Raw genomic sequence first — 11,005 nt, 5'->3', positions numbered from 1 at the left:
TGGGTTTTTTTTTTCCTGTTTTCACTTCTCTTCTCTGTTTTTAACTGTATTATTCACCAGGGTGTCTGCCCAAATACCTCTTCTTCATTCTTTGGTGCCTCTTTGTTCTCCCCAGGGGTGCCCAAAGGCCTGGAATTCAGTAGAAGACTGATACTGGATGGCAGTGGAGAAGGAGAGACACTGAGGTCAGGCCAAGCGCGTCACCTGGGAGGGTGGTCAGTTCACATCAAGCATCCACAAGCAGGACACGTGGAAGTGGGAGAGGGAGCGGGTGAGCATCTCGCCTCCTGGCCACAGGCTGAGGAAGGCAAGTGGAGGCTTCTTTCTTCCTGCTGGCTTCACCACAAAGGCCTCTCCTTTCACTCAGTTTGACCAAAGCTTACAAAAACAACAGAATTCTTGCAGCAGCCTCTTAAATGCAACAAATAACCAAGCGGAGGTTTAAATAATACTGCAATTCATTGCAAAAATGCGCATGCTGTATACTTACAAGGATTTTTCCACCAGCTCAGTTAAATTTCCACAAAACATTTTGATCCGGCAACTTACCGTTTTTAGGAATTTGCTCTTCTGAACTTCTGCAGGACCGTTTCACAGAAGCAACATGCCAGAATTTGCCTATCCAGTAGGCAATGAGCTATGTTTTAGAGGAAAACTTGTTCTGTGACTGCAACATTCAATAGTTCAGGTTTTCTATGCCTGCTAACACTATCTACCTGGGAAGGAGGCTCCTTCTGCACCATCTTCACACCGAACGAATAAAACCAAGACAGGCAAATTTAGGTCAAGGTGAGTTTATTGTCCATACAGCATACCTAATCCCGCCAAAACACTTTTCTTAGAACCATCTTTAAACTAGTCAAAACAACAGGTTATTAATAAAAATGACAACACTGAACAAAGAAGACCTTTTAAAAGGTAATCAAGACTACACTGTATCTGAGTCTTATCCATCGAAAACAATCTCGCATACTTTCTAAATACTTTTGTTTACACTGATCATGTCTACTACCGCACTTTCTAGCATCCCCTGACCATATAAACATCCACACCTCTTAAAGAGCACATTGTGAGAGAATAACATTGACTTGATATGGCATCACACTCGATAAAGCAAAAAAAAAAAAAAAAAAAAAAAAGTCTGAGAACAGAAACTGTGCAACCGAGAGTGATTTCTGAGGTACATGAGAACATAGTAATAAACATAGTGGAAAAAATCCAGTGGCCAGGTGGTTTGCTCAGTAATTAAGAGCCGTCCGGTTATTCGAGCATAAATCGACATTGAAATGGGATTAATAGCATTTTTCTCTTTCACAAGCATGTTTGGGATATAAATAATTTGATCATGAGATGCTCCTAAGCTACAGTAATGGGAGGGAGGTGAATACCACCAAAGTACCATCAACAAGAAGCTGAGAGAGAAACACTTTTAGCAATTTGGCACTTGTGAAGGTATAATCAGCAATGCTTTTTTTTTTTTTATTAATCAATAGGAAGCTTTATGATTGCTGCAATTCAGGGAAAAAATCTCACACCTCATTTGCAATAGTAGTAGTATATATTTTTTTTTTAATGTCTGTTAAAAAGGAGTACTACTACGCAGTATTTTTTATTTTGAATGCTACTGTGTAAACGCTCAAGTTCTAGCTTTTCCAGACTTCAAACACAGTAAGCTTCTGGGTGTAACCAGACGGTTAGTATTTTTGAGTAGGACACTGCAGGCGAGGACACTCTTACTCCTGGCGGTGACATGCTCAGACCCGCGGTGTCCCTGGGAGGGACCAGGGCTGCCCAGCGGCGCTGCCCCTTCCAGCCCAACTCCCCCTCCGACCACCGCGCGAGGAGCCATCCTCGGTGGTGGATCTCAGCCCCCTTCCTGCTGGTCCTCAGCCCCCTTCCCATCAGCGCTGTGCAGCCCCTGGGGGGACGACACTGCAGGAGGGGATCCCGGCATGGCAGCAGGGCACCGCTGGAGGTGGGACAGAGAGCAGGGGCAGGCACCCTAAATACTGCTCCTGCCTACGCTCGACCTACAGCACGGAGGGGAGCAAACCATGCAAACACCATGGACGTGGTGCCTACGCTTGCCAAGGGCAGCCACGTTACAGCCCAGCGCGCAGAGAGGGCATCCCACCGTCTGGGGACCCTCTGGCACGCTCCCCCGTGGAGCCACGTTTGCTAATGTAGGAGGGCTGTCAGGGGATGCTCTGATCTGTCACACACACAGATACACACGCTGCAAAGGGGCTCCCGAGTGTTGCTTCCACAAAATTAACTATGGTTTTTTTTTTCCCTCCAGGAGAGATACCGTCGCTGAACTTCAGGTGCTCCCAACGTGGACCATCGAGGCAGGAGGTGACAGCGGTGAGAACAAGGCTGTCCCCACCACTGGTTTTGGGAAACACGGACCTGCTCTGGCGAAGCTGCTGGCAGAGAGTCAATGCATTTTTTCCACTATGAAAAAGACGCTGAAGACCGAAACGGAGCCAGTGCCCCGGCTGCCTGCAACCTCTTCCTGGCACGGCCGGAGCGTGGGCCCCAGGGAAAAACCAAACTGTCACGTTGTGAGGTATTGTGAAAATGGGAACCATTTCTGTTTTGTCCAGTAAACCTGAGGTAAGTATACCGTCTTTGCAGGATGTGATCAGGAAGGAAGGAAAAAAAAAAAAACCCAAAAAACAACAGAAAGAAGGAAAAAATAAAATAAAATTAAAAAAAAAAAACATGAACACGCTATTAGGAAAAAAAAAAACAAAACTGTACAGGGCATTTCCAGTAAATCAAAGAACTCATCATATCTCCACTTAACCATCTACTTCAGGATTTGAAATTTAAGCAGTAAAATAATATATTATAAAAATGTTTATAAAATAGCAGCACACTCAGTGAAACAATACAGCTAAGTACTGTTAATGTGAATAAGAATGAAACAAATCATAGCTTCTTAGCAGCGCAAAAAAAAAAAAACCAAAACCAAAAACCCCCAAAAACCAAAACAACAACAAAACCTTAGAATCTTACTCCATTTTCTACCCTCATCTAGCCAAATACGGCTGAGTCCATTCATATAATATTCTTCGAAGTAGCATGTTCTTTCTGGATTTCTGTCTTAAAAATGCAAACATTAACATTTCAACCAACAGCTTCATACTGTATAATTTGCAAACTGTTAATACAATTGTGCAAAAAAAAAAAAAAAAAGTTGCTCCAACTCCTTTGCCGTCTAAATGCCTCTTCGTTACAGATGGAGCGGAAAAATAAATTCAAGTACACTGAATACACCTTTGTAATAAAACTCCCAAGTCACACACCTTGATGTTTACACTCGTGTCTTTTGCACCAGCGATTTTCTTTCGTTGTCCATAGATAAGCATGCAGGTGGTATTAAGATCCTTCTGTGACACTGAACAATACAAATCGTCAGGCTTTTATCCGGAATGTCATGACAGGAATGTCATCTGAAGCAGGTGTTGGTATTTCCAGCAACACCGCAACTAACCAAGTACACCAGATACTGGAAAATATTGACTATAAAAAGCTATATGCTTTGCTTTTGTGGCTTTTTCTTTCTTTTTTTTTTTCTTTTCTTTTTTTTTTTTCCTTTTCTTTTTTTTTTTCTTTTTTTTTTTTTTTTTCCTTGGCAAAATCATCATAAACCATCTCATTTAATCCCTTAGGAACAATTTTCAAAGTGCTTTTCGAATGAAATGGTTTACAAAAACGCTCACTGTGAATCAATAGTTAATGAAATGCTGAAAAAGTGTGCGGGAGTGGGGGGGGGGAAGATGGGTAGGCAGAAGAGGGATCAAACCGAATCTCATCTTCTTCAACACAGTGAGTATATGTTAAAAAGATGGACAGAGCATCATTTAAATGTCTTTACGGCCAAGCTAAGGAGCTGCCAAAAGTTAACATTGACGTGAAGCATTAGCACTGTAAAGGAATATAATGCTTTTCACAGATGATCCACCGCATCTTGCAATCCATAGGTCGGAGGCGGTCTGATTAGCCGACTGCTCAGAGTTAATTGGTGCATTTCCCCCATCTAACGTGAACACTCGATAACTTTGGCTTGGCCCACAGGTGGGTAAATGGGATTGCCCTTATGCCAAAGATGCTGCTGTGTTTAGAATGAACCATTTCTGAAGGAAAAGTAGAAAAAGTCAAGAGGGGAGAGGGGAATTTGAAAAAAAAAACAAACAAAAACAAACCCAAAAAAAAACCCCAAAACCACCTGCTCTTCTGGCTGGCAAAATAAAGCATCTTCTTTCTTAGGTAGCAGCTACCACAGACAGCAAGAGTAAACAAAACTAACGTACAGAGATCCAACAAACACTTCTGACTAATAACAGAGGTGACAGATCAGCAAATCTCTTCTGTATTCAAAATGGTTCAATTGCTTCAGGGATCTTTTCCCACTTCGCCCTAAACCCCTTATTCTATTGCTTTGCAATCTAGTCAAGCCATAAAATCGCACACACGATTCCTTTCTTAAATCTAAAAAAGGGGTGTATGCACTAGGTCATAATACACAGACAAGTATACTCTACTTTGTTCCCACAAATGCAGGCTTACATTTATCTAGCTACTTTGTATGCTTTTATAAGCATTTAATATCACTGATACATAATCAAATAGCAATTACCAAATATATTGTGGGATTCCCTTCTGTAGAACATCACAGGCACCAAATGCTTTTTTTTTTTTTTCATTATTCAGTTTTTGTATATTTTTTTTTTACCTAAAAGAGCTTTAAATACGTTCTATGTGGGAGCAGATTAAAAAAAAAAAAGATTTCACTCTAAAAATAGTAATAAAAATAAAAGGGCTGGGGGAGCAAGCGTGACTTTCTGTGCCGATGTCCTCACAGGTCGATATCTCTCACATCTGTGGGAGTGCTGGCCTGGTCCAGTTCATCCACCGTCTTAGAAGGATTGCTTTGCTGTTGCTGCCGCCGGACTTGCCTAAGGCTGTTTACTAGCACCGCCTCGATCTGTTCTTGACAAGCTTTAAGGCAGTCCTGGAGGACAGAAAGCAAATTGGTCTGTTAGTGGAGATAAGATGGGTATTTTTCCTTACTGAGCTAGTGGAAGTTGGAAGAGCATCAATCTGATATTCCCGAGGAGCGTCTGCCATGACAGAAAATAACCTTGAATTCTCACAAGTCATCACTGCGCACAAACTTCCTGGGTTGAAATGCTAACGCCATCTTTATCAGACTCTCCAAGTCTTAATATTTTACCTGTCCTTGCTCATTTGTGTGGCCTTCTTGAGCAGGAACCCCAAGTGTTGCAAAAAAGGAAGGGTGGGGTATATGAATTTTTGCGTTCTCCAGTGCAGGGTTAAGTGACTTGGGTGGGTCTTCACCACTAAAACGCTGCATTTTTCTCCCGAAATAACCAACATGGGCTATACCAAGGTTACACAGACAGAAGCCCTTCAGTTTTACCGTCAAGCAAATTGATGATAAACCAAAGCCAGAGAGAAGTTCTGAGGTCCCTGAAAAAGCACAGTGCTCGTTGCTGAGTTTTTATCAGTCACGCATTTGGGTCCCCAAGGCAAAGGCAAAAGAAGGGTCTCCTTATCTATGAAAATTCACGCAAAGGGAAGGAACAACGCAGCCCCAACCACGCAGCCACATTCTCGTTCTCTGAGCTCATTCCAGAGGAGAAAAGTGATTTCAGCAGCAGAGGAGGAGGAGGAGGTGTAGGGTGTGCTCCCACACCTTCGCTCTGAGAGCAGGATTATTTTAGCAGTTTTACCGCAATAAACATGGAAGTATAAATAAAAAAATAAATGCAAAGGATTCACCACACTTAAGCCAGACACAGCGACGAAGACGGCGACCATTAAAGTATCACGGATGTTCCACATTCTTGAGAATACACTGCAAGACCAAATAGTATGGTCATTTAAAAAAAATAATAATGAAGTGTGAGAAAACATTGACAAACACTTGGGTATAGCAGAAACTGAAAAATAAACCCCAAGCCATGACTGTATAAACACAATGCCAATTATGTGCAGCGTGCTGCAATTGTGAGTGTATCGATACGACACTGCGTAGGTGGGCAGGTGGTGCTACAATAAATGGCCTTTTCTAAAAGGAGCCCTGGGGAGTCCTTCTACAACACTGGAAAAGGTACTGACACTGCAAACTCACTGAAGCATGGGTCTGCGCAAGGGCTGGGTCTCTCTCAGACTTCAGGCAGTAGAGAAACGCAGGTTTTGGTGGTAGAAGAGTGGTACAGCAGAGTGTTTTAACTAGAGCCCTGGCAGCATCTGGCAGGGCCGCTGAGACCCCGGTATGAGCATTCCCACTTCCAGGCAGGGGAGCTGAGTAACAGAGCTGGGCACCGACCCCCCACGGGGTTCCACGGGCGCTTGTGTCAGCCCAGGAACCCAGGCTTGGGATGCGACTGCAACGCTGGGCAGCTGGGTTCCCACCGGCACCCCCCGCTTTCTCTGCACAATACCAGGCTGTCTGGGAGAGTCTGCCATATTCATGTATGCAGGTTTAATTTGTCATCCTAGCCAGACCGGGAAAACACGTCAAATGCAGAGTATCTGTTCCGCTGACGACATTTACGTTCGCGATGGGCGCAATTAGCTCCAGTGGGTCACGAACGCCCATTTTTCTTGGCTACCAGCCAGCAGCTGCTAGCTGCCAAATCATGTCCTCTCCTTGTTGTGAAACTGTCCTGCTTAATATAATGAAGCATCACAACCTTTCTCTGAAGCTGCATCTGCCAAAGACAGGCCGTGAGGGATGGCTTTTCAAACTGACCCAGGAAAAAAAGGGACTGGATGAGATGCTGGCTGTTACTAGGGACAAAAATATTCACAGTGATGTGGATCGCATCAGCTAAAGCCAGAGTGAGATGTTATCGAAATCTCCCGAGTTATCTGGGCAACCTGTGTGCAACCCGAGCCGGGAGTTTGCTCCCTCAGCACGGTGAGTAACACCACGGTGAAACAGAGGACCGGGCACGGCCACACGGAAAAACTCTGCTGCAACGTCGCGTGCCCTGTGGCGGCCAGACCGACCCTTCCCCGTGCTCGCCGTGTGTCCCGAGAGCCGGGGACTGTGGGACTGCCCCGGAAAAAGGAGCTGTGGTCAAGTTGCCTGGCTTTCCCAAGTCTTAGTCGCTGGAGCTGAGCTTTCCTGTGCTTTACCCTCTGCCTCAGGCTGGCTTTTTTATGGAAGGGGAAAAAACGCAGCAAAAAAAAGTGCTGCTGCGTCCAAGGAAAGGGTTAAGGAAAGCAAGTAATTTTACCAACATTAGCCAGCTCTTGAATCAAGTTTCCTATCGTTGTATTTTTTTGAGAAGATTAGGTATAATTAGAATTCGGCATGGCACATGGAGGTGTGTGTGGGGGGTGTCACATACCTTTTGATATCCTCAAGAAACACAGTCCAGGGTTAGACAAGACGCATGGCTCAAAAAACTGGGGTTTGTGTTCATTCAGAGCCCTGATGACGGAGGAGGTCTCTGCTTCAGAGGAAGGCAACGGCCCTCCCTGCCTGTACCTAAGCCCAGCCGAGCACAGGAGGGTCCCTGCAGGGGCGCACGGCAGTTCCCTGCCAGCCCAGGCACCCACGTTTCCCTCCTCTGGAAACCAGGTTATAGGGAAAATGGTATGTATGTACCCGCCTGCGCTCCCATCGGCTGGGGGCTGCTGTCTGCTGGAGTCCCGCTCCTGGAGAGAAGGGAAGATTTAGTGTCCCAGCTTGCTCGGCCCAGAGGAGGAAGCCTCGGAAGCGAGAGACCGAGGCAAATGCCTTTGAAGACGCAATAAAATGTGAGCATAGTGGATTCTCTGGTGAGGAGATCCAGGACAGATAAGCAAGATTTCAGCATGCCTCACCTCATGGGGCTCTTCCTTTCCTTTTAGCAAAAGGTAAGGAGAAGGGCTTCTCTCTCTGTTGCCACCTTCCTGCTGCTGCTGGCAAAGCTCATTTTTTTTAAGTTAAGAATATGTACTTTCATTTAACCAGGTAAACGTTTTATATAGCTGGGGCTTGCACTTGTATTATTGGGGGCTTAGTGATTTCCTAATACGGGAATTGGTTGTTTAACAATGGGAGCTGGACAAATTCCCCGGCCTTTCTTCCGACGTACCGACCTGGCAAAAGCTATCAGAAACTCAGATAACGAAAACCCCCTGTTATTAGCTTAAGCGGGTTTTAGGTCCACTGCAAGCATTCACCTGTTTGTGAGAGGGCAATGGCAACAAGTCACTTCAAGGGTCACGGCATTTTCAAATGGAAGAGCAGTTTGGAGGGTCTTGTAACAGAATACACTCATAATGCACTTGGTTGGTTGTTGGGGTTTTTTTTTTGGTATAAGAAGCCTGTCTTTTTTTAATCTCTTCTGCTCAATTTCAAAATAGTATGTCCTTCTGAAAATAAGCCAGATTTTTTAAAAGCAGCTTCAGACTAGAGGGCCTAATGAGGCAATTTCCTTGCAGCCAGGCTTGGGGAAGGAAGGGTGGTGACATGCGGAACATAAGGCCTGAGCATCTGGAGCCAACTTCGTCTGTTTCTGAATAGCCTTATATATATGTGATCATTTACACTGTTATAAAAACTTCTGATGGTCAGTACGATGCTTCATTTAATGTATGAAGAGGCGAAAATCTCTAGGTAATCCTATAGAGCAATGGGTCATTTCTGCCGTCTTCACTTTGTACATAAAACCAATGAAGGTGCCCAGACTGGAATCGTCAGTTTGCATAGACTTTATTTCAGGCGGGAACCCACAGGCCACTGATTTGTTTTTTCTGTCACGTGTTAGCTCTGGTCTACACTTAAGTTTTGAACTTAAAATAATGTACCACTGAATTCTTTAAAATAAAGAACACTATGGTGAAATGACCAGCACGTTGCATTCAGCACAGAAGAGCTGCCCAAAAAAGTGTTGCTATTTGCATACTAAAACTCAGTTTTTTATTAGTCTGAGTAACACATTCTGTTTAATTAGCGTTGTCTATGAAGCATCCATTGAGGAGCTGAAACTGCCTGGTCAGCACCAACCAAAAATGGTGAAACCTTTACTTTGCAGGTTGTCAAGTTCTACAATCAAAATCTAGTAGTAAGGGGGGAAAAAAAAAAAAAAGAAACCCCACCGCCAGGTTCATGAGGGAACCTCAATTATGCAGCAAAACCATCTGGAACACACCAGCCAATGCAGCCCAAACTCTCCAATACCGATGATGGAATTAACAAATTCGTCCACCCGAGGGTTGCGGCTGCGCGTTCGTTAATCCTGGCTCCGCGCACTACCCCATCAGCCAGCCATCCTCCTTGGCTGAAGACCAGGCACAGGCCGGCGGCACTGCTTTCTGCCAAGGTGTTCGGGTCGCATGACGGGTTCTTACCGCGGCGGTAGCTGCGGGGCAACAGACGACACGCGGCACGGCACAATGTCAGAGTGCTGCAGGCAGATTTGAGCAACGCGCTTCACGCCGGATGAGATGCCCACTAAACCTGTCAACAGCTTTCTTAACAAACTGGAACTGGCGGAGGTAGTATACACCTGGCCAATGCGCCGTGCTCGCACTCTATGACACGAAAACTCCTAAAATCACATATGCTGTGCACTTGAACCACTGTCTCGGTCCACTTTAAGACGTGCGAAGTACACCAGCTGGGTGGTAACCTCACAGGTGAAAGGAAAATGAAGAAAGAATTTATTATGAGTATCTCACCAGCCCAATTGTCACAGTGTGAGACAGCAAGTGGCTTACTTTATAGACGGGGCTACCACTTCTGCTTGCTTTACTGGAACTTTCTGTCAATCCAAAGTTTGTGACACAATATAAAAAATACAAAAAACCTATCAGGACAAACAGCCCGGCCTTCCCATGACGCAGTGTTTTTAACTTCTCCAAGTTTCATGTGGATTTGCTGCATGTTTACATATTTTACTGGTGGAGTTTCGTTTTGCAAGCTCCGGATAGCACTGACAAGAGAAAACTAAAGCTTTAAAAAACATATAAAGGGAAAAAAATATGAATTGCACTATTTTCAGCACATCTTCTTTGAAAGAACACTACAATATGCTGAAGTCATGGGCCTAGATTTTGCAATACAGTGACCGGGCCATTCCTTCAGAATATTGTAGTGTTGCCTGTGTTGATTTTATAAAAAAGTTTTTAAGTATGTGCCACATGGATCAACTTCCCCATTCTTCTATACGGTCTAGTAGTTTTAATGATTAAAATAGTTCAGGTACTTTCCATTCCATAGTTTTATTTTTACTTCGGCATGTACAGAACTAAAAAGGCAATTAACTTTTGGGTTTCTCTTTTTTTTTTTCTGATCCTTTTTCATCCCTGGGTGATTTTACTAGCACACTTGAAATGCATTCGAAGGAAAAGAAATGCTTTTCTATGTCCGATGAGGAGTATCCTCGTGGCTTTGATGGAAATGCTGGCAGTGAAAATGACTGGAAGGAGGAATCAGCAGTGCTGTGGCAGCAGGATCTACTTATTCGAGCCAATAATGATTGAGGATTTCTATTTCCATTCATTATAATCTTGAAGGTAAGCACAAGCACTAGGAAAGATCCTGCAGAATATTAAATGTAATTTATTTTCTTGAACTTTTCAACACCTCTGTAATATATATGCCCTATACTGCCCCCCAGCTTCCAGTTTTAAACCGATGTTTATAGCGCATTGGCAAGCTTTTTGGGGAGGCATCCCGCTCAACTCAACCAACAGGCTCTCGCTTGGCGCTGCTCATTACTGGGATTTTCAGTCCTGACTGCTCTGAGCTCCAGGACTACCTCATCGTAACCCATGCAGCCTGTTGCCCGAGCTTTACTGAGTTAAACAGGTGCAAGACATCCTCTCCATCTTCCAAGATCATGACTGGACTGATAAATCAAAAAAAAAAAAAGGGGGGGGGGGGGAGGGACAAAAAGGCGGGGGGGGAGAGTATCGAAAAAAACATTTTATAGGTGTTATTACTAACTGGGCTTGGGTTTCTGCCATAGAC

The 11,005-nt window shown here is 44.3% G+C and overlaps 1 protein-coding gene across 5 annotated transcripts in view; it reads right to left on the bottom strand.

Annotated features, from left to right (window-relative positions):
- Nucleotides 1–789: 789 nt before the first annotated feature.
- The window catches only part of CCND2 (cyclin D2), a 38,823-nt gene continuing 28,607 nt past the window's right edge, over nt 790–11,005 (bottom strand). For 3 of the 5 annotated variants that reach the window (XM_054218561.1, XM_054218569.1, XM_054218576.1), the window contains exon 6: nt 790–5,020. In XM_054218561.1, coding sequence (XP_054074536.1) covers nt 4,865–5,020 — 156 coding nt within the window. In that variant the 3' untranslated portion in view covers nt 790–4,864. Of the gene's footprint in view, nt 5,021–8,531; nt 10,574–11,005 lie in introns of those variants that run through there. The other 2 variants (XM_054218582.1, XM_054218593.1) reach the window with 2 other exon arrangements.

Source organism: Rissa tridactyla, chromosome 1, assembly GCF_028500815.1.
Source record: "Rissa tridactyla isolate bRisTri1 chromosome 1, bRisTri1.patW.cur.20221130, whole genome shotgun sequence".
Lineage (NCBI taxonomy): Eukaryota > Metazoa > Chordata > Aves > Charadriiformes > Laridae > Rissa > Rissa tridactyla.
The sequence above is the reverse complement of the archived record's forward strand: the minus strand, read 5'-3'. Positions and strand labels throughout refer to the sequence as shown.